This window comes from Mugil cephalus, chromosome 11 (genome assembly GCF_022458985.1).
Source record: "Mugil cephalus isolate CIBA_MC_2020 chromosome 11, CIBA_Mcephalus_1.1, whole genome shotgun sequence".
Taxonomy (NCBI): domain Eukaryota; kingdom Metazoa; phylum Chordata; class Actinopteri; order Mugiliformes; family Mugilidae; genus Mugil; species Mugil cephalus.
The window spans coordinates 18,443,644-18,467,248 of NC_061780.1; the positions used below are offsets into that span (position 1 = coordinate 18,443,644).

At 43.4% G+C, this 23,605-nt stretch overlaps 1 protein-coding gene across 1 annotated transcript; it reads left to right on the forward strand.

Annotated features, from left to right (window-relative positions):
• Positions 1-610: 610 nt before the first annotated feature.
• sall3a (spalt-like transcription factor 3a) lies at positions 611-16,467 on the forward strand. The gene is made up of 4 exons (XM_047599066.1): positions 611-2,147; positions 10,446-13,601; positions 13,988-14,319; positions 14,796-16,467. The coding sequence occupies exons 1-4, from the start codon at positions 2,066-2,068 to the stop codon at positions 15,225-15,227; spliced, it is 4,002 nt and encodes a 1,333-aa protein (XP_047455022.1). The 5' UTR covers positions 611-2,065; the 3' UTR covers positions 15,228-16,467.
• Positions 16,468-23,605: the final 7,138 nt, after the last annotated feature.

A 23,605-nucleotide genomic window follows, 5' to 3' on the forward strand; every position in this document is an offset into this window, starting at 1 on the left:
ATTCTTTTTTTTTTCTTTTTTAAATGCACGCTTCTTGCCCTTCGTGCCACTCGGCGTTGCACACCCTAATCCTTTGAATCCTCTTCCCACCGCGCCATGTGTCGGAACATTTTAATGCAAATAACAATATGCAAAGTAAAGGGTTAATGTGTTTGCTCAGCGCTACACTGAGCTGCCACAGGAGCAGGACAGCTTTTTTTTCTTTTTAAATAGTAGACTTGCGTAAGGACATCAGGGAAATTATCTTAAAATCATTTTATGATCTGGTGACGCCGTGTTTAAACGGTCCGCGCAGACGTAAGGGAGTCCTTAAAATACATTTTATTTTGTTTCATGATTCACCATATCAGTGCAGGACTTAACTATATCTCCAGCGGCTGCCATCGTGCGTAAAACGTTCACGAACTAGAAATAAAGTAAATAAAATAAAAAAGGTGGGTGTCGTGATGGAAAGCCTGCTGTTGCGCTACAAAATCGTCGACCTCATAAAAACATACTCTGTGAGATTAATATGACAGCCTATCCATTACAGGCGGTGGCTGGTGAGAGCTGTGAGACATTATATGATGGGAGGTCAAATCTGGGTGTTCACACTGGAGTCTGAGGACGATCCAGTGAACAGCAACGTGGTGGTACATCCTAGTGGTGGCTGAAAGCAATGGGCTGAACCCTGCTTGGGGGTTGACTCTCTCTCACACACACACACACAGCGCAGTCCACCACACACACAGACAGAGCCATGCCCAGCAACGAGAGACCGACGCTGCTCGTGAGCTGCCAGAAGATAACTTCAAAGTTGGCTGCGATGTGAGCCCGCAAGCCGACAGACGGGAAGACACCGAGTGAAGCTTTAATTTGGGAAACAAGCGGCGTTTGCGTGTTTGGTCACCAAATACCCAGAGAAGCCACTTTTTTGGAGAGCGCACCGACGCGAGGGCGCAACCGGGACCTAAAACACGGCGAGAGGAGTAGTAGCACGAGAGGAGTTCCACCGCATTCGGCAACACTGAAGCGACGTCTTCAGACAAATGGACAAATGAGTTTTTAATCACTCTGACATTCTTGTCGCTGTGAGCAGGACTGTTGCTAAACGTGACGCCGTTCTCTCGAAAAGACGCGCGTCAAAGTTTGGAGAGAGGAGCTGCGCCATTAGAGAAGTAGAAAACGGTAACAAATTCTGCTATTGTCAGTGACTGAACTCTTCTCGTCCACTTCCCCGCTGCCGATGCCCGTGCACCAAACCAAACGGCATCTGCTGTACCGGACAAATCTCCGCCGAGAGAAACTTTCAACCCCAGAAACATCCCAGAGACCGTAAACGTCGCCTTCTTTTACTCCAGCTCAGAAGGAGGTGCGTGGTCAGCCTCGGCACACGCAAAAAAAAAAAAAAAAAAGAGAAACAACAACCAAGAAGTTACCGAGAGAGAAAGTGCGAGAACTGAGCCAAGATCTCGAGATAGACTTTATAAGAAGACGCTTTCTGAAGTTCTGAGTTAAAAGTGGGATCATAAAGGTCAGAGTGATGAAGATGAGAGACGCTTAGTGAAGTAACGCGCCGCTGAATCCTCGGCACTTGTGAGTCAGTGCGCTTAGTGAAAGGAGGGGGACAGGAGCCCGGCGTTCCCCGTTAAAGACCCCCCTGTGAACTGGGCATAACAAGAGATTTGGTGTGTTGTTGGGGGAGGCTGGATAGTAAAGAGAAAAGCGACGGATAAAGTCTGAGAGTGAAGCAGCTAATTGCTTAGTCCGTCCCTCATTACCATATCCAATGCGCGTCCGCTGGACTCCAGCCAATCCTCCCCACCTTCACATGGTGCCATTAATCGCGAGGCATTATTCACTATCATAATTATTATACCGACATGCGCAATCCAACGCACAGCAACAGCAGCGGCAGCAGCAGCGGCAACACTGGCTAATTTCTGATTTTTTTTTCTTCTCACAGCCAGACTATTTGCGAACTTTTTGTGTGTTGATTCATTCGCTCTTCGCTGATGTATCTGCAAAACGCAGACACATCTCGGAGCGCAAACGCAGCAGCATCGCCAGCACCGACGCCAGCAGCATGTCCCGACGCAAGCAAGCCAAGCCGCAGCACCTCAAGTCGGACGAGGATCCCGCACTAGCCGGGGTGATTTCCGAGCACGGTGAGTGGATTTGATCAGCTGAGGTCTCTTATCCAGGTCTCTTTTCGGACACACAACTTCCCCCTCCTCTCGCAGCTCTGCTGTGTACTCACAGCGGTGCTTCTCCTCTTTGCTCTGCTTTCGGAGCGTTTCGTCCAGTTTATTTATAATAATTTGGATTACTGTTGTGTCGCCGATTAGATTTATTTCCTAATAAATAAGTAAATAATGTAATAAAAACAGACGCGAGAATTTGTACCAATTTTATTATGATACAAGTTGTCACAACGCTTCACCTCAACCGGCAGGGAAGTGTACCAGCCTCGATTGAGAAGTTTTGTGTTTGTTGTATTCCGGGTAACCTGCTTGTCGTCCGGGCTGCACCATATGATCGGCTCACGGCTGACAGATGACTTTCGGGATTAATGTTACGAACGCATACACGAATTTGGAACAGTTAACACTCGCAGCGTTTTTATTACGTGCAAGAGGCCTTTATATAAAAAAAGGCCTTTTTGAAAATAAGAGTGATTTAAGACTTTTTTTTGGAGCTGCCTGCCTACACACCCGTTTCAGTCTTTTCAAATAGGTTTTACGTGTACCTGCGCGCACACCGAAACACACACACACAAATTAATAAGTTGGAAAATATTTGACATTCTTTGCTAAAGCTGTGAAATTATCAGCAGCTCTGCGGATGCAGTTGGAAATTGCGCGAGATTTATATTTTTAATAACACAAGAAACTAAAATATAGGTAATAATTATTTTTTATTTATATATATATATATAATTTATTTTATTTAAAAATTTTTTTTTTAGAGGGGATTAGGCTTTCGTGTCTTTTGTCCCTGTGCGCCTTGCCTGGCTCTGCGAGGAGCTAAATGCGGAATCTGTTGCAGGTCGAAGCCCTGTTTTGTTATGGAAATGCTTTTTGTTTACCCCCCTCACATAAATTCAGCACACTTGATTTGTTCCCTTTTTGCTCACAGCGTGGACGGGATCGCTTGACAGAGCCCGTCCTCGCCATGTGGAAAACGAAAAAAAAGGGGGATTATTTGTCTCGAGTCCTGTACTCGGTCTTTTTTTTTTTTTTTTTTTTTTTTTTTTTTATGCGCAACATCATTAGAACGCTGAAGTCAGGTTTGGAGTGAGATGAAGTGCTGAAGGAATTATAAGAATAACACGACAAGTGGGTGGATGTCATTTTTATTATCTGGCTGAAATCCCCCTCATATAAACCAGGCAGAAATGTTAATATTATAAAATCCAGTGTTGCAAAATCATGTTTCATTAACGAGAACAGGATTAAGGGGAATTATTTGATTTCACTGACCGAACCACACTTTTAATAATAACACTGTAATCTGAATTTCAAACTCGTATTTGTCTCTGGCAGCTGCTGCCCTTTCGATTTCTCTTACAGCCAAACCTGGAAGGTTTTGTGCGAAGCTCAGGGATCTCAACAAATCACTGCTATTATTTATACCTTTTCTATCTTTGCCCATGTTGGCCACACACACACTCACACTTTCCAGGGCTTCTTTAGAGCAGAAATGCGTGATGTAATCTCTGGGGAGCAGCTCTCTTTACGTGGGGAAATGTTGGCGTGAGGAGGGGGTAATCAAAATGACGACCCTCGCCTCTTTTGTCCAATTTACTCTTGGATTTTTATTCTACCTTTTTTAAATAATTTATGGGCCATTCACAAACATTGTCGCTGTTTGTGTTGCGATAACCCTCCCGAGATTCTGGTCAGAGCTGCGAAACATCCATCAGGTTGCTCTACTGTAGGATGGTGGAATGAAAGCTGTCTCTTTTACCGTGGCAAAATGTCACATTTTGGAAGATTTTTTATTTCGAAAGATTCAGTTAATTTCTAAAACAGTCGGATTCACCAAGAGAAGAAACAAGTGTAGGGTTTTCAAATGTCTCTGCACTCTTTTTTTTCTTTTTTTTTATGGATTTCACATTAAACATATTCGTTTCACCTCCAAGTAAAAACACATGCACCATGCGGATGGTAATGTACTGTATGCTGTCAGTGCCATTGTGCTTAAGACTGGCAGTGGCCGTGGAATGCTCTTCCCATGTTGGAGCACTATACTGGCTCGCTTGTTGTCAGGACAGACGCAGCAGTGAAACAATCCCAAGCCTCTGGCCGAGCACAGAGAGCCCATGCACACTTAAGTAAACCTAATAATACCATGTCTCATCCAAAGCCACCTAACACGACGAGCTACAAATGTCAGACTGTCGGTGTGTCGTTGCAGCATGATCAGATTCTCCGCTCCCCCGCTGCTGTGGCGCGGCTTGTGACGGACGCTTATCGATTGTCAGCCTTGACAAATCATTGCATATAACGTCGAAAGGAATTCAAAAAGTTCCAGTTGCCGGCCGCCGCTCGATTTAGACTTAAAATCCATAGATGTTGGACGGGTTCGTGAGGGGAGAGAGAGCCGAGTGTCCGTTCAAATCGTGCTAAAGGTGCTCAAGGACACGCTGTGTCCGTCGCACGCATTTCATGAAAAACAGCCAGCAAACCGTGGAGTGCATCCATGGTATTAGGGAGGGTCAAAACTGGGTGTAAAAACGCCACACTGTGAGTTCATTTTGCAGCTCAAACATTCAATTCGATGTGAGCTTTTTCACATGTGTCCCTTTTCGCTGTCGTCCCCTGCAGCTTAGCGAGGGCTCTTTAATGTACTGCATCCCCAAAAACATAAAAAACTGAAATCAAGTGCCAACAAGCTCTCGTCTGGCGTCGCATATCCCCCTTCAGGCCTTCCGGACACTTGCCCCCGTGGGGGTTGTGTGTGTGTGTGAGGGGAGGGGTGGTGGTGGTGGTGGTTGTAGGGGTGGTGGTGGTGGTGGGGAGTCTGCTTAGGAGTGCCTTTATAAAGCTTGCTGACTTAACCTTTGTCTAGCACCGGCCAGCCAGATCCTGCCGCTAGATGTCAAGCTCCTCGTACAATTAGAACATGTGTGCCGTTGACCTTGGCAGCACAGCTTGCTCGTGTCCTAGAAAGTGTGAGCAGTGACGTTTTTTTTTTTTGGGAGGGGGGTCGCCACGGCGCCACTTGCTCTGCGTCCAGTGCCTTCTGAGGTGTGGACGCGGGCGGCGGTGGCGGCGTGAATAACCATGGACAGTCATTTCAAGAAATTAGAACGAAGGTGAAATTTCCTCAGGCGGGAGTGGACGCAGAGAGGATTATTCTGATCGAGGAAAGTTGACTTTCCATGCGTTGCTGCTCAGTAAAAATCTGGCGATGATCAGTTTCCCCTTTTTGTCCACAGAAATTGTCCGCGCTGACGTCTTTACTTAACACAAAAATCTTCTCGAGCTCAAATAGGCGGAACCTTTTTTTTTCCCCTCTTCACTTCGACACGTTGTCTGAGGCAGGAAGAGGGCGCAGTTATGAGGCGCAAAAATATATAATGTAGTGAGAAAATCCCTGCTGACAGTGACAACATGGTTGTTGCCCACTTCCCCTGCGGTGGGGCTTTGTTTGCCTTTTGTTTTAATCCCCTCTCACCATTGGGTGCAGCCCTGTGGACCACCCACATAGTTGTGCCAAAGATGTCTTCAAGAAGGCACTCAAATATGGCTGTGTCTTAATTACTACTCAGCACTGAAAACACACGCACGCACGCACACACACGAACACGAACAAGTGAGATCCTGATTGAGAGGAAGGACCAGACAGTGGAGGGAAGGACTATTTAACATTATGGGGGACAGCAGATTTGGAGGACTTAGGAGAGGGCTAACAGGTCGTCAGTCGGAGAGGTGTGTGCTGCCATTAGCGAGGTTTCTTTTGGTGGTTTTGATGGTTTTTAGTGCAGATGTTTTTTTTTTTTTTTTGAAGAGTTGAGTCACAGAGGGAGCAGCTGGAGGCCTGTCAATCTTCGTTTAAAAGCAAAGAATCCTGACATATCTCTTTCGGCCTGCACGGGATGAACCTCTATTAGATCCCGAAGCCTCCTCCTCCTCCTCCTCCTCCTCCTCCTCGACGCGAGCTCTTTTGTAAAAGCAGAGACAAGAGAGCCATCTTGACGGGGCGACACAGTCATCTGGACAGAGTGCCGTCATTGAATACTGTATTGCAAATGCTTACACAAACAAATCGTTAATGTTTTGGCTGGTCCACATCTGCAGCCAGTGACAAAGGCCTGACTGTTAGTGCAGATATGACTGTACCACTCTGCAGTAGCGCTGACCAGGCCGATGGCGCGTGCGCTTCGCAGGGCTCGAGCCTCTGCAGGTTGTGAGGCTGCACGGGATCATCCGAGGAGATGCTGAGTGGGCAGAGCCTCGGCGACATTACTGTCCAGGGGCTGGTTAATAGCGGAGAAATATTATTCATCCGAAAACAAGGATCTGCTCCTGTAAATAACAACGTGTAAAATGGTGATGCAAGACTTAAAGATATTCAGTGTTTTTTAAATGGAAAACGCAGAGTTATCCCACTAAAAATATATAAAAATATAGTTTAACATAGTGTAAAAAAATAAATATAATAAAAATAATAATAATAAAAACAGTATTCAAATAATTAAGGATTATCTCGAGGAAATGACATTTTAAAAAGTTAAAATTGAACGAGGTCAATAATTCCAACATTGTCAGTCCAAGGGGGCCTCTTTCTTTCTTTCTTTCTTTCTTTCTTTCTTTCTTTCTTTCTTTCATTCTTTTTTTTGTTTTGTTTTGGCCTTCCGCTCCAGTTGTGATCAGGACTTTCAATGATGCATTTCTTTTCAAGGGTCCTAACCTGCCTTCACACTGTTGTACAAGGGTGCATTTTTAAGCTGGCAGGAGGAGGTGCTCATCACAGTTTACCTGTTGTTAAGTTTTCAGTGTTTGACAAAGAGTTTTTTTTTTTTTTTGCTGCCAGCAGTTTCATTTACAATAACCTATTTCAAAATGAGATGCCAATACCTTAACATAGATACATGCACCCAGTGTCATTGTGTGTGTGTGTGTGTGTGTGTGTTCATTAAGTGAATCTGGAAATTGTTAAGAATGGGAGAATTTGTAATTGCCCAATGCTCCGCTCAATGCCCAGCTCTGTGGCTTTCACAGAATCAGTGGAAAGCATGAATAGCTCATCTGATATAATATGTCAGATTAGCGGTTTCAGTTAGCATGCCAAAGATTGCTGAGCAAGATAGCGGACACACAGATTCAATGTCTACAATTCCCCTATTGACTGCGTTCGGCTTAATATTTGCATCTGAGTAAATGAAGACTCTTAAAGGAATGAAAAACGGATTGGATTGTTTTTTTCACCCCTTCCTTTCTCATGCTATAGGAAAATCAATACACAGGCGCGCGTACGCACGCGCACCCTCGTACACCCAGTCTTACACATGCACAAACATGCACTTTTTCACTGTCTTGCAAACACAAAACAACCACAAAATGTCGCCTTGACAGCTGCACAATGCGACGCTACTGCGCCACGTTTGTGAATGCAAATACAGTTATTTTTTTAAGACTACGAGCATCTTGGGCATTTTGATGTTTTCATGGGAGGCACAGAAATAAACCCGTATAATTCTGATTAATATATATATATAATATTATTTTATATAATATTCACTAATTGTAGAAATGTTCAAATTGAACACAGTGACACCCGGGTCTTTCGTTCCCTTTTCACGAAATCTAAACGTGCAAATTCATAATATATATTTTTTTTAATCAATTTAAGACACATTTTTGCAAAGCAACAAAAAAATCATAACATTTTATTTAAAATAGGGCTCAATTGTTATTTTTTTAAACATAAGAGTGTAAATTTAATAAGAAGAAACCCGTGCAAAGCACAGACAACAGATTAGAATTCACCAACTACAGCAAAAAAAAAGTGTTTGTGTGTGTGTGTGCATGCTTTACGCGTTTACCTCTATACGTGTGCACGTAATCTGTGAATGCTCTTTGTCTGTCTCAGAAAACATGTCAGTGTGTGTGTGTGTGAGGTCAGAGGCATACAAAGGCCCCCGCTTGTAATTGTATGACTGAATAAGAGAGATTGACAGTAATACCATTCTAATAACTAATCAGCTCAACACAATGCCTACTCATTTGTGTTGACCTTTCAACCCTCAATTATGGAAATGAGTTCTGCTGTCCGCTGCTGGGCTAAGGAGCTTTTTAGCCTGCTGTCACGTGTCGCTGACGTTTTCAGACCCTTGCTCCTTTACGCTTGTCCATTTCTGTTTTGCACCCGAGCTCAAGTTGTTTTTTTTGTTTTGTTATTTTTACACAGATAGATGACGACGATATTGCACAGTACATACGGTGCACGTCTTCTGTTAAAAATGTGCAGCATTTAACTTTTCAATTTTCTTTTTTTCTGTCTTTTTTTTTTTTTTTATTTAACCTGACAACACACGTGATTAAGTAAAATTATATCTCACTCTGTCAGCTCTATCCCCCAGTGAGGATGAGAACACGCAGCCTGTCCGAATCCGTCGTGTTGCTAATTAATTAAGTCGCATACACCAGGCCATGATAGCGCCGCGCACCCTTCAGCCACAGATTATAGGAGGAGTGATGAATTTCTTTGCTAATGAGTCACTGTAATTGGCACAAATGCTTCGTGTCTGCTTCGCCGTGGCTCGCTCCACTTCCAGTCTTTGAAAGTAGCGTGTGCGCCGCATGAATCTCGAGATTGCTCGCTTAAAAGCACAGCAGGACTGTTAATGTTGAGCAAACATGTGCAGAAAGTGATGCACGTGATTTTCTGCTGGTTTTCAGAGGTCGCTCTAGACATCTTTTTTTTTTTTTTTTTTTTTTCAGCACTTTAATTCACACTCCAGGCCCGTTAAGCCTATTGGGTGTGCTGCTCTGCCAAGATAAATTCAAACAAATCTGCGCAAGAGAAAGCACCATTGCTACAATGAGACATTCTTGTGTGCGGTTTAATTGCTCATAGCCTCTTTCTATGGATGTGAACATATAGAGCACATGCAAATAATTATTTACCGGATTTAAAAAAAAAAGAGAGAGAATAAAAATTACAAAAAAATCACCTAAGACCATATTTAGTTGAAATAAATCACTTTTATTTGCTATAAGTGCCCATAAAAATGTCCAAGCATTTTTATAGTGTAAAGTGTGTACAAAACGGTTTAATTTATGGATAAATAGTTATATTACTTGATATATACTGGGTCTTTGAGTGTAAACTGAACAGGGCACTTTGAATGAAAGTACGTGCTAGATGCCTCGGCGGTGATTGAGCACATTTCCTACTAGTAATGAAAAAGACGTGTTTATGTGGACAACACACACGCTTTAAGAATATGTAAACATACAAAGGAGGCCATTTTTACATGGTTTTGATCAGGTGTGAATTAGGTCTGTGTTTCGGAGCTTGCGCCTGTTTGTTTGACTTTTGATGGTTGGATGTGGAAGAGGAAGTGGCTTCCTACAACTGTGATTAAACATGTGTAACTAATCAGAGACTCTGCTGCCACGGCACTAGCATGTAATTTGTTGGGTCCTATGTCAGGAAGAAGGAGAGAAGGAGAAAGCAACACACCATCGAGCTTTTCTTCAGTAAAAGAGAATCTTTTGTATGATGAACATTTTCTTTTCTTTTTTTTTACATTAAACCTTTTAAAGTGGGCATACTTTCAATTGATAGATTTTGTTGCATGTTGTATATCTATCATTCATAAGGGTTAGTTAACAGCTTAACAAATTGTTGCAGTTTTCAGATTATATATTGTGTATATTTGTTGACATCACAGCAAAAGTTGAGTGTAGACCCTCTTGCTTGGATTGGGGGCTAAAATATTACCTTTGCGATTCTAAATGAAAAGGCCTAAGCATTAGAAATTCAGGTGGAAATGACTGAGCCTGATAGCAGAGGGGAATCCTAATGGGGCCATCAAAGTCCTGATTTGTACCCAACAGATGAGGCAGCTGTGAATTGTATGAAATATTGGAAATCAATAGGTTCTATGGAATTTCATTAAGCGGCAGTATCCACAATTGATAGGCCCTCATAATTTGATGGATTGCACAAAGAAAATTATTAGCTGGCTCTATGGAGACGGTGTGAATGCACAAATCTGGGTCTTGAGAATTGGTGAACTGGGGCAATTTGTTCAGAGGAAAATAAAAAATAAAAAGTATATTGATCCTGGTTATGTTAAAAGAGAGAGAAAAAAAATCAAAGGTTAAGTCTTTGCAGCGCTGCACTGCAAACTATGTGTGGATTCTTTATTGATTATTTATTCATTAATTCTTTTTTTCTTCCCTCCCTCTTCCCCTCTTGTCTTATGCCCTGACCCCCTCCCCTCCCAGGAGCCAGAGGTGAAGTGCTGGATGATGCCGACAGCGGGAATGAGAGCCGTAGTGGCAGCGAGGAGACCCATGTATGTGAGAAGTGTTGTGCTGAATTCTTCAAGTGGTCAGACTTCTGTGAACATTTAAAGAGCTGTACCAAGAACCCCCTGGTGCTCATAGTGAATGACAATGAGGACACACCTAACCCCTCCCAGGAGTACCCTTCAGAGCCTTCACCAGTTCCCAGTTGTGCTAGTGAGCAGGCGGACAGTGAGGATCCCAGGGAGGGCAACCACAGTCCTGCTGGTGATGGCGATGATGTCCCAGACACGGCAACCTTAAATGGGGTCAATGTCCTGGAAAAGGAGGATGAACAGATGGAGTTGGAGCTTTCTCCAGGAAAAAATATGGATCCTGAAGAGAGAGATGTGACATCCCCAGAGCCAGATGGCTCCCTACCTCAGCTCAATGATGTCGTTCCCTCTGCTGTTACAAGCTACGCCATGCCAAGCACCAATGTTACCTTGGAGACCCTGCATGGCACCCGGGTTGCAGTTGCTCAGTTTTCACAGAGTGTAAAGGCAGCAGCAGGCAGCGGGGTTTCCACCATGGCTATCCCCATGATCCTGGACCAGCTGATGGCCCTACAGCAGCAACAGATTCATCAGCTGCAGCTAATAGAACAAATACGCAGTCAGGTTGCTCTTATGAACAGACAGTCTGCTCCGCAACCTGCTCTCAACCATCATCACAGCAGTGCTGCTGGAAACCAGGGGCCTGTTTCATCTTGTGTCCCTCCTGTTGCAAGTCAGCTTCAGCTACATAACTTCATCACTCCCCCTGTCCATCAGCTGCCTGTTAGGTTACCAGCCACTCTAAATGGTCAAGGCACTTCACCTCTGACCTCAGCAATAGAAGGGCCTCTATCCCAAACGCCACAAAGTGGCAGTCAGCAGAGTAACTCTTCGATTCCAAACACCTCCTCAAATAATTCTGTGTTTTCTCCGCCAAGTGGTGCTGGATTGTCAACTCTGCTTCCCTCCTGCTCATCATCAGTCACAAACAACAACATTAGCACTAGTAGCAGTGTAACAGGAGGTGGTGGCCTCAGCAGCAGCTCAGCTCTTCCCAGGAACTCCACCACCCCTCCCTCACTCAGTCACAGCAGCCTCCTGAGCTCTGCCTCCAGTCTACCGCTGATACCTCACAGCTCGTCAAGCAGCGTAATCTTCCCCAATCCATTGGCTAGCATAGCAGCTACAGCCAATGCCCTCGATCCCCTCTCTGCTCTAATGAAGCACCGCAAGGGGAAGCCCCCAAATGTGTCTGTGTTTGACACTAAGCCCAGCTCTGAGGACCCATTCTTCAAGCATAAGTGTCGGTTCTGTGCCAAGGTGTTTGGCAGCGACAGCGCCCTGCAGATCCACCTGCGTTCACACACTGGAGAGAGGCCCTACAAATGCAACATATGTGGCAACCGTTTCTCCACCAAGGGGAATCTGAAAGTCCACTTCCAGAGGCACAAAGAGAAATACCCGCATATTCAGATGAACCCTTATCCTGTGCCAGAGTACCTGGACAATGTGCCCACAAGTTCAGGCATCCCATATGGCATGTCATTGCCCCCAGAAAAACCCGTGACCACGTGGCTAGACAGTAAACCTGTTCTCCCCACTGTTCCTACTTCTGTTGGGCTCCAGCTGCCTCCAACACTCCCGAGTATGATGGGAGGTTTTGGTGAGTCTCCAAGCCTCACTCCTCTCAACAGGTCCCCTCAGAGGCCATCCCCACCCTCAAGTGAGTGTGCATCGTTGTCCCCAAATATTATCACCGACTCTGGCATGACCACTACTTCACCGTCCCCAAAACCCAGCCTTGGGAGTGAGGCACCTCCTCTCTTGAAACCTGAAGGCATTCTCTTGCCACCAAGCTGCTCTAACAGGCCAGGGGAGAACACAACCACCACTACTACAGTAACTCAAGTGCTTCTTTCCACTACTGTCCCCTCTACAACATCATCCAGTAATGGCCAGGTCAACGAACCCACCAGTAGTCCCAATCCGATTTCGAATCCAGTTTCCCATCCTGTCCTTCCCATGCTATCAGACCAGTTTAAGGCCAAGTTTCCATTTGGAGGCCTCCTAGACTCTATGCAAACCTCAGAGACATCAAAGTTGCAGCAGCTTGTCGAGAATATCGACAAGAAAATGACTGATCCAAACCAGTGCGTTATCTGTCATCGTGTTCTGAGCTGCCAGAGTGCTCTGAAGATGCATTACCGCATCCACACTGGCGAGAGGCCTTTCAAATGCAAGATATGTGGGCGAGCATTCACCACCAAGGGAAACCTAAAAACACACTTTGGGGTCCATAGGTCTAAACCCCCACTTCGGGTCCAGCATTCTTGCCCCATATGTCAGAAGAAGTTCACGAATGCCGTTGTGCTGCAACAGCACATCCGTATGCACATGGGAGGGCAGATTCCTAACACCCCTGTCCCTGAAAGCCTGCAGGAGATGGAAACTGACCTCTCCTTTGACGAGAAGAGCTTGGATGCAATGAGTAATTATGATGATGACCTTCTGGATGAAATGGAGCAGGCTATGGATGATGAAGCTGACTTAAAAGAGGTAGAAATGGACCCATCCAAACCTTATTCACCTGGGAGCTCCCCACCAACTTCCATCATCTCCAGCATCGCCGCAATGGAGAACCAGATGAGGATGATTGACTCTACTGCCAACATGACTCGTTCATTTGGTCAGAAGCCCGCACAGAACGGCGGCAGCTTTGGAGGGGAGACTGATTGCTTCACCACTGATTCCCTGTCTGCAGTGGGGGATGCTGAAGGTCAAAGCTTGGGGAGCCCTGCTTTGTCTGAGTCCTCTGGCTCTATGCAGCATTTGTCCCCAGCTCACAGCCATTCAGAGAGCCAGCGATCCAAGTCCCCAGCTACACTCAACAATAATAACAGCAGTGCCATGACAGCAGAGGAGGGCCAGGAGAACAATACAGCTGGCCTGGCAACAGTGAAGTCGGAAAAATCAGAGACCCCATCTCCGCTTTCTGCAAGTGAAGGCACCGGGGCCCTTGACCTGACTGCCACTCAACCTGGCAGGCACTTTATCAAGGAGGAGAGCCACTTCAACATGCTGTTTCTAAATAGAGACCGAGGTGTGTATGTGCAAAATCAGGTACAACCTAATATATTAGTGAACTGTGAATTCCATATCCTGACATATTTCATGTGGTACTTATCACTAAGTAATGTGTCTATAACGACAACATAGTAATTGATCCAATGTGTAATGCTTTTTGGTGTTTCATACATAAAAATAACTTGATGAAAACATTATGTGTGGGTTAATAAACCATGACACATCTGCATATGTAATGCCATGAAGTTTCAGCACCAATTGATATAATACTATGATATATTACTACATCTAATACAAGAGCCTGTCAGTCAGATATGAGGCTTTAATTTACTAAATGTTTCTGTGTAGATTCAATGCTCAGTATTATGATAATAATTTTGTCTATTATTTTTTGTCTTTCAGGGCTGAGCACTTCCAATTTGGCCAGTACTGCATCCAACATGATCAAAATGGAAATGAATGGACATGGCAAGTCAATGTCTCTGAGCGACAATTCTCACCTGGGCATTCAGGTTCCAGCCGCAGCTCCCACGACTACCATGAGCCCGAGCATCAACCCCATGTTGGCTCCCCCGCCTCCACGACGCACTCCCAAGCAGCACAACTGCCACTCGTGTGGGAAGAATTTCTCCTCAGCCAGTGCTCTGCAAATCCACGAGCGCACACACACTGGGGAAAAGCCTTTCGCCTGCTCAATTTGTGGAAGGGCTTTCACCACAAAGGGCAATCTGAAGGTATGAGCCAGCTTAATTTACATAGTGTAAATTTCACACAGATGTCATTTTTGTAGTAGAGATGTGCACGATTTAATGTGTAACAATGTGCTGGCAATAGTTAAGACAACATTCCTTTGAAGAGCTTGAAATGACATTTAAAAATGCACAAGTAAGTACATGGAGTGTTAGTCACAATTAAAGCTCCACAAATTTACTTGCATAAAGTAAATGTCTCAACAGAGGCCAATATCTTAATAATTACGTGATATCTGTACCTCTTATGTCAATTGAAAACCATTTCCAAATGTGTTCAGATGTAAAAAGTTTATGTACCACAAAATAATTCCAAAAATGTACGCCTGTTTGTTTTTACTTTCAGTTAGGGCTTTTCCCTTCCGTTCCAACCCATAAAATTTTAGTTTGGTAGTATTTTTACCGCGGATGACAGGCTCATGATGTTTCTAATTATTTTCTCTTTTGCTTGCTAATTTTAGGTTCACATGGGAACACACATGTGGAACAATGCTCCTGCCCGAAGGGGTCGGCGACTGTCTGTGGAGAATCCCATGGCCCTGCTGGGTGGGGATGCCATGAAGTTCAGCGAGATGTTTCAGAAAGATCTCGCCGCGCGGGCCATGAACGTCGACCCGGGCTTCTGGAACCAGTACGCAGCCGCCATCACAAACGGCCTGGCCATGAAGAACAATGAGATCTCTGTGATCCAGAACGGAGGCATCACCCAGCTGCCCGTCAGCCTCGGTGGCACGGGGATCACTTCGTTGGGAGCCATGCCTGGAGGGATGGACCGTGTTCACACCGGCAGCAGCCCTCCAATGACAGCTATGGAGAAGGCTGGCCTGGAGGTCACGGCCAGTCGTCCATTCTCCAGATTTATGGAGGAGAACAAAGAGATTGGGATCAATTAAAGAGACTTTTGTGTATTATTCCCAGGTAGGCGTTTGGCAAAGACTAAGAGTCCGACAGTGAGGATAGAAACTGCTGATCCAGTCTGAACTCATGCGTACTATATTATGTACAGATTAAATATTTTTTGTTTGGTTTTGGAAATATAGTATTTAGTATTGATTAGAGGTTTTTGCCTTTCACCCATTCCCTCCTCACTTGATATTTCGCCTATACGAAAAATACTTTGTCTCTTGTTTGAGAATATGTCGTCTTGCAAGATTTGCATGGTACTTATTGGTTTTTATCAGTACGTTCGACTGATTTTACGAATTCCTTTGAAAACCAGGATCCTGCCTCAGTTAGGGTGGGCAAGAGTCTCATCTGGACAGGACTAAAACACAAAGGTACAGAGTTTTGTTTTAAACACAGCCTGTTGTTTGTCTGGCAACCTTGTTCTTGTTTGCTCTTTTAAACATAAAGAGCAATGGATGGACAGAAGAAAAGACTGAAATATACTGTTTCCGTGCTCGCCTGATTTTTTTTTTCTCATGAACTAGAAAACTTGAAAAAAATAATGTTTGAACTATTTTAATCTTTACATTTAGTCTCCCAGCATTGTCTTATAATATTGTCCTGTGTCTTTAGTATTTATGATATTGACAAAAAAAGCGGGTATACAAAAATATATTTAATGGCCCAAGCATTTTATTGATCCATTTCTTTTCTAAACTGCAGGCTTCACTGACGAGTATCTCTTTCAATAAAGACAAAAATGTCGTTTGAGTTGAACAACAGAGAAAAAAAACATTGGTAGGTTTTATTTGGATATCTGTTGAGACTATGTGTATCTCATTACATGGTAAAGAGGCTATAGAGATATCCGAAGCTGCTATGACCACAACCCTGCTTTTAACCTTTGTAAAAAGAAAAAAGAAGTGATCCTTTTGAAGAAATATCTATGTATAGAAATACAGACAAATCTAAAACAGGTATGCATATTTTGTATCACATAAAAATAGACATCATGAGTTCAGAGTATTTGTCATGTTTGTGAATGCACTTTTTAAAAACAAGAAGTTTTGTCTGTGAGTTACCGTTAACCTTTTGACTGAGCTATCTATCACGTGCTGTTTTCATTGTTTCAAGCATACCACTCCCACAGCTGGCAGAGGCAGCTCTCTGTTGTTGCATCTGTGCCACTCGTCACGAGTGCAAACCCATCACTCAATCAAAACCTTCTTAAATAAAAAAAAGAAAACAGCTGTGTGTTTGAATGGCCTCTTTTTCCCCTTTCTCTTTCTCTCTCTCACACTCTTTTATTTGCATAAATTAAAATTAAAATACGAGATACATCATACATCATCATTGAAAGAGTCCTTTTTTTTAATCATCCTTATTATTGCTATTTAAATTGCTCTAACTCGTTATTTTTCTTAGTCGGGGAAAGTATTTTGTTTTGTGGTTGGTGTGAGTCACCTGTGTTTAATTGATTTTGGAAGCATTCGCAAAATTAAATTGTTAATGTATTCTAAATTATTTAATACAACAGTCCTAATTAAATGTATGTAAACGACTTTACATTTAAACACTTGAGATTAATTAGTATGAAATTAAAATTCTCTTTTTTTCCTGGATGTGACAAAATTACGAGCAGTTCGTTTTCAGAAAAGACTTGCGCATCTTATTTTGTACTTATAAAAACATATATGTATTTCCTGATGTTTAAGAGGTTTCAGGCTTTTTTTGTTTAAATTTCTGCTTCACGCTGAGTTTTCTTTAAATTAATTTGTGAAAAACGGTAATTGAATAGCTACATATTTATTTCATTTTTTTTTAATTATTATTATAATTTGTGTCTATTTGTGTTTCTCTATGTATGAAAAGAACACACCAATGAAAATGCCCCGAGTTGGTTTTGTTAATAAAGCCTTTAAGAATTTCCATGTATTTCATATATTTGAATAAAATAAAAACAACTAAATATTTTTATCACTAAAACCACAAATACAAAAACGACTACTCGCTAAGAAATAACAAAGCACATGTAAAATGACAAAACGCGACAATCATGACACCCTTTAAAGGTGGTAAATGTATAAGTGTGCCAAGGCCTTTCACTTCAGACATAAAATGCCTACCGATGCAGCTGTGACGGAGTAAAGTGTGAGACAGTGCCGTGTCTGGGTAGTGGCGTATGCCGTGTGGGGTTCAGTTCAGTGTGTGTGACTGAGTGGTGAAGCGATGGCGGTTTCCTCCCAGCTTTTCTCAGTGCAAGACATCTGACACATGGTCCACACGTGTGCGAACACACACACACACCTGTATTCTCTCTCTCCAACAATAAAAGACAAAACAGAATGACTCCAAACAAATAAATAAAGGAATAAAAAGTCCCTGCTGTGAACATGGTGCAACAGCATCAGGTAAAAGATAAAAGTTAAGACTAGTCCCTGAGAACAAAGAGTTATTTAATGCTTATCTGTGCTGAGTGGATCTTGAATTCCTTCTTATGTAAAGTAAGATTAGCATGGCTTTGAGCTCATTCTCGTGCCAGCGTGCAGAGTAACTGATCGAGAATTAATCATCTCTGGAGATGATAATAAAATCTGAAGATGTGATTTCAAAATGTAATCTTTGTCCGTGTACCGTGCCAGATGAAATGGGCTTTTACCAGGTGAGCAGCTGATACATTTAAGCTGCAACTGGAGCTACTGAAGCAGCTGGACATTTATATTGTTGTAATGGATAAAAATGTTTTATTAGATATGAAAAGAAACCCGCATTTACTATTTGGAAAGAGCTTGTGTGATTTACTGCAAAACCAGTAGGCCCAACCGCCGCATTATCCACTGCAGCTAAGCAACAGCTGGTCTGTCAGAGTCCAGCTTACATCAGCTTTCACCGCCGAGCCATAAGTGTTTATTTTTCTGTTATTTTTCTCCTTTGCCTTTTTACACACATATTACTTTTCACGTTGACGGACGCGAGCTAGGTTTGCCCTCAGGAGCTCTTTCGGGCTGATTCGGTAATGCACGCCGCCCGTCCGCGAGCCCATTGTTTGACACTGCGCTGTCAGCTGATCGCGCAGGCTTAGTCAGTGGAATTGTCAAGTAATGAAGAAATTTCATACTGACTGGCCTTCCTCTGCGAAGGCGCCCGTTTCGCTCATATTTGAGTGGAAGCAAAATACATTCCACTCGTGCTTCCGCTCATGCGCTCGCATTTAGCAAAAGATTTTGCAGACGGCCAGCATACAGGCATGTAAAGACTGTTGTCTTGAGTCTCTAAATGGTGATTCTTCTCAGATTTATAATATAATTCAATAGTCCTGTCGCTCGTAGGAACGGTCTGTGAGGGAGGTCTGTTTTGCCATGAGCACTTTCGGTTATGATGCCCTTCCCGCACACAACATGGGGTTGGATGAGGTTATAAACCTCTGTGTAGGGATGTTTATTTTCCATAACAAACCCAGATTTTTTTTTTTTTTTTTACAGTTATATTATTTTTTTCCATTAAGCAATACAATACAATGGAATGTGCAACATCTGAAGTGCGATTACATTTTACTGTTAAAAGCAGAACATTTATGGGAAACCGGGGGAATGCAGACGAGGCATTATTTGAGGTGTGTCCAATTAAGTGGATTTTAACAAGTATAATTTTAGAGTGAGTTACAAGCCTAATTATCTAAGTAAACATGACATGCCTTTCTCCTTTTTGGATTTTTTTTTGCCTTTTCGTGAAATGTGGCAGCTTTCTTATTTGTTCAGCACACCTAGCAAATTGCTTGGCCCTTTTTTTTTTATTTCTTTTATTTTGTTTTATCTGCACTTGACTCGTGTTTGTGCGCTACCTGCTTGAACTGGATATGTGTGACATTTGGGCATGGCACAGTGCGAACAGACAGGCCATCATTGGGACGGGGCTGTCGGCTGTTTGTTTAATGCCCTGCCTACTGTGAAAGTCTCCCTGAAACAGGCGCAGTAAATATCCCCATTGATCCGGAGGCAGGGGGCCCTACGATGATGTAGTGGCGAAGAGCCACAGGAGTAAATCTAACCGACAGTAATCCAATCCCATTCTCAAGGCTCTGGGATCTGAGATAGGTGCTTTAAATCCAAAAGTGTGCCTTTTTGCACAATTTCTCTGCCTTTGTTGGTGCAGCGTCTCTTGTTTTTCACTTCCACGTCTCAGCTCTAGACTCGATCTATAGCTTGCTGAGGCGCTTCGCTAGCTATCCTTTATATTTGTTTAAATTCCAAGTCCCATAATGATGGTGCACATTCAGTCTCATGTTCGTTCTGCTGTCAAATTCACTCCCACACTTCTCCCACTTTTGCTTGTCTAAAGCATGTGTATCCACCTGAAGCACAAACTTAAGAGAGTGTGAAAGGTGTGTGTGCGTGTGTGTGTGTGATAACACTCCTCAGGTAATCAGTGTTTTCTGTGGATGGGAGAGGGATACGCTGGAAACTCTGAACCCCCATTAGGCTGGAATTTCCCTTTGATGGCCAAAAGCTGCCTACCTAGCGCTCGACTGGTTGCTTGGCTGCTCTTGCAAGTGTTAGTTTTCATGCGGGCTCTCAAGATGACAAAGTTACGCACTCCAGATCCCTCGGAATAGGGCTGTGTGGTTACGAATTCAAATTCCTTCCTGTATGGATTGTTAAGAGCTGCTGAAGCGTGGTGCACTTTAGCCTGGTGGGTATTTGAAACATTAACAGTTTGGTACAGTGAGGGATCAACGATCATCACCACCATCAGTGAAGGAGGTGCTTGTGGTCGCTTGCTCGCATCAGAATTTATTTTTTCGTGCTCCGCTGAGGGCAATCGGCGGTAGTCGGGATTTCTAATAACCTCCGTTTGAACACCACAAGAGGCAGAAGGGATCAGAAAGTTAGAAAAAATACTCCTCCACCTTCGAATTATTGGTGTGACAGGTTTGACATTCATGTGCACCGTTTAGCGAACCTTTTTCACTGAACTGCTCCGTCTCTTCCGGGCGGAATGTGAGCAGAGAAAATCGCCTTGACTTTTGCTCGCTCCTCATAGCACTTTTAAGTTGATACACTTAGTAGGCCTCTATACTAACAAAGAGGTACTGTATATCTCCTAAAGGCTCACTGGCTGGTCAGATGCAGGTTGAAGGACACTCCTCTCGCCGTGTTGTCGAGGACTAGCGGAGGCGGGGGTGGGTTTATCTTAACGCGCCTTAAAAAAGGGAAGGGAAGGAATAGGAGCGCGGGGAAAGGTGGGGGTGTTTTGGAAAATCGATGAGAGCGTGGAACATAGCGGTGGTCCACCTGAAAGGGGAACACGTCATCAATTAAACAAACTTGGCGAACAGGGCCAATTCATCAGAGTGCGGCGTGGATCAGCTATTGGGTTCAGCTACGACGTGACAAATGCCGGACCTCCTCTGTGTGCCCAAGGTTGCCGATCGATAGAGATCATCATTGTGATGTGGCCTTTTATCTCACGACCTGCTCCCTCAAGCTTTATATTATTCCCAAGACTGGGATCCCAAAGGAGGAGGAGGGGGTGAGAAGGTTACAAGCCTGATTGTCTCTTTTTTTTAAATAATTTTAACTTCAAACGTAGGGGCAGTTTTCATAGCTTTTGAGGACCAGCTGTGTCCTCGAGCGGGGACGTTTTTTTTGGGGTGGTTTTGTTCGTTCTTTGTACCTGCTGCTGCCGTTTTCCTCCGTCTTGGGATTATTGCTCGGACCATGAATATCACTCTGGTTAACATGTCATTGCTTGCTGAGGGATTGAGCCCTCTCAACACAAGCCTGCTCCCCCTCGGCGGCACTTATTCAAATGTGTCAAATCCGGCAGAGAGGAAAGCCTCCTGGGTTCCTATTGATCCGAGCCATTATGGAATTCCATGCCAATAAACTGTCATGACTTACTGTAACAATCCAATGATTAGGCTCCACTTCAGTCACGTGGCCAAGAAGAGCTTCCTCATTATCAGAGGCCATTATGAGAAAATGGAGTTTTGCAATTGAGTTATGCGATGATAAATATTGACTTATTTCAGCTTTAATCGGCTGGTTTAACTGTGTTATTGGTGTATGGGGCCTATAGAGTTGCCAGTAATTGTAGTGCTGTTATGTGCATCATGATCCACTCTTGGCTATATTTTTTTTAATCCCTTTTTCTATTGTGATTCCATTTGTGACATGCACAAACTTTCATGTGAAATCTCTCTGTTGGGAATGACTTTGGGAAAGTTCTGCGCAACTGACAGTGTCTCTTGCATAAGTGAAGTTCAAAAAACCTACCTGATAAACTGATTTTATTTGTAGCATCTTTTCTCAGTTACAATGAAAATGGAAAAGGAGACAACAAAAAGAATAAATGAAGAAATGAATTTATGCAGTAACTCACAGCATGTACTGTTGGTGCCATGAGGAGCAATTTGGGGTTGCACTGTTATAAAGGCAAGTGGTGCATAAAAGTGGACTACTGAGCAGACTTTGGACAAAATCTAGCTGCAGTTTCAGCCTGTGAATGTTTTCTTAGCGATCTTTTAGTCTAACTTGGTCAAATCTGTTCACTTCTTTACAAGTGCTGAAACATTACACCTGGGCCGTAGTGTAAAATATGCATGTGGACACTATCAGTTACATGCTTCCAGCCTGCTCCAGCTGGGAGAAAATGAGGATATTACAACTCGCTGTGAGTTTCACCAGCCAGCCCCCAGTTTCCCAACAGTGATTTGAAGCAGCCCCCTGCTATCTGCTCTTCATTAGAAGGGACTCCAGCCCCTGCAGTAGCTGCAGGAGCGGATAAAATGAAGTCTTACAAAACCTTCAGCAGCCCCAGACAATGAAATGTGGAAGGGAGGGATCTTGGTGCGTTGCTGCTGAAATGACATGCAAATTTGCATCTTAATTATGCTGCCGTCAGTTTAATAACACATTTAAATGCTAATCTTACGTTTTAATGCAGGTCATTTGATCCTATCCTGATGTTATTATATAATGTGGTCACTGTACACCAACAGTGGGGCCATGTCATTGTTTGGCAAGTCAAAAGCACGTCCCAGGCGAAGTCACAAGTCATTGGAGTTCAGGTCCAAATTGCTATACGGAAGATAATGCAATAGAGAGGTTGTACAGAAAAAAAGATGAATCGAGAGCAACGAAACAAGGCTGGTCCTTGAGGGACATTACGCTGCCTGTTAAATTATAAGAAACCAAACCTCAGCTGATCCTGCAACCTTGACTTCATACCGTTTTTGATGGAGCCTTATTGTGGTGCGGTACTTGCTGATGTACGGAATTTGAAGAGTTCAGCGTTGTCACTGTCAGTGATTGACATGATGAGAGGATCAATGTAAAAGCCTTGCTGCCAAGCAATAATCCATCCAAACTGATCACGCTTAAAATTGCCTGGGGGTATTGATTACATGTGCAGGCCCAGAAAACACAGTAAGCACTGCAATAATAATCAAGTTGTCTAAGAAGGCAGATTTTTTTCCTCCTCTGTGTTCTCTTTGTGTGCTCCTTTTTCCCTGTACCTTTCATTTCATACAATGAAACTCCAGTCAGTCACTTTGTCTTTGTGAAATCAGCATGTGCACGTATGCAGTCTTAAGCAAACAGCTGTATTGGAACGTTTCACGAATAAAATCTCACGTGTTTGCTATTGCGAAGGCAATGTTCAAAGCTCTGGTTGGTGCAAGTGCTGTACACATTTTGTTACTCTTACTAAATTATAACTATAAATCACATTTAATTATAACAAGTTAGCGCACACACTAGATGAAGCTGCTTAAGACAGGAGGTTCTAATCAGATCCTAGACAAGAGGACCGATGGATCGAATGTCAAACAGTCAAGTTTCCTTTTAATATATCTCAAATTAGACAGTTCAGTCTGGAAGATAACTCCTCTACTTCTTTTACTAAGAGCCACATGCAACAAGTTGAGGGCTAAAAATTACTATTAGATACCGTACGTCAAAACATCTGAGGTGTGTGCTCAAAAAAAAGCCCATAAAAGGCATACAAAGTTATGGCGCATCAGGTTGCCACCTAAGCTGCCTGCAATACAGTATGTAGGACAAAGCTGTCCGTGATCACAGTAGACCATTGCATTACATCTTATCATTTCCTCTGGAGCTGAAACTCAAACTGAGTCTCATCAATAATGCACTTATGATCTCCCATTCAGAAGATCTCAACGGCAGATCAAGCTGCGGCAGTATCCTCTCTGCTCTCTTCCTCTGCCACGTGCGTTCTTTAATGTCCATACATGTAAATTCACGTCACCGACCACAACCTCCACACTAATGGCTTCAAATGTCCGGGACCTCATTTGGATGCTTAGTTTTCAGCATAGATTTTGCCATTAGGCCGGAGCCTGAGATTCATTCCGTCTTTTTTATTA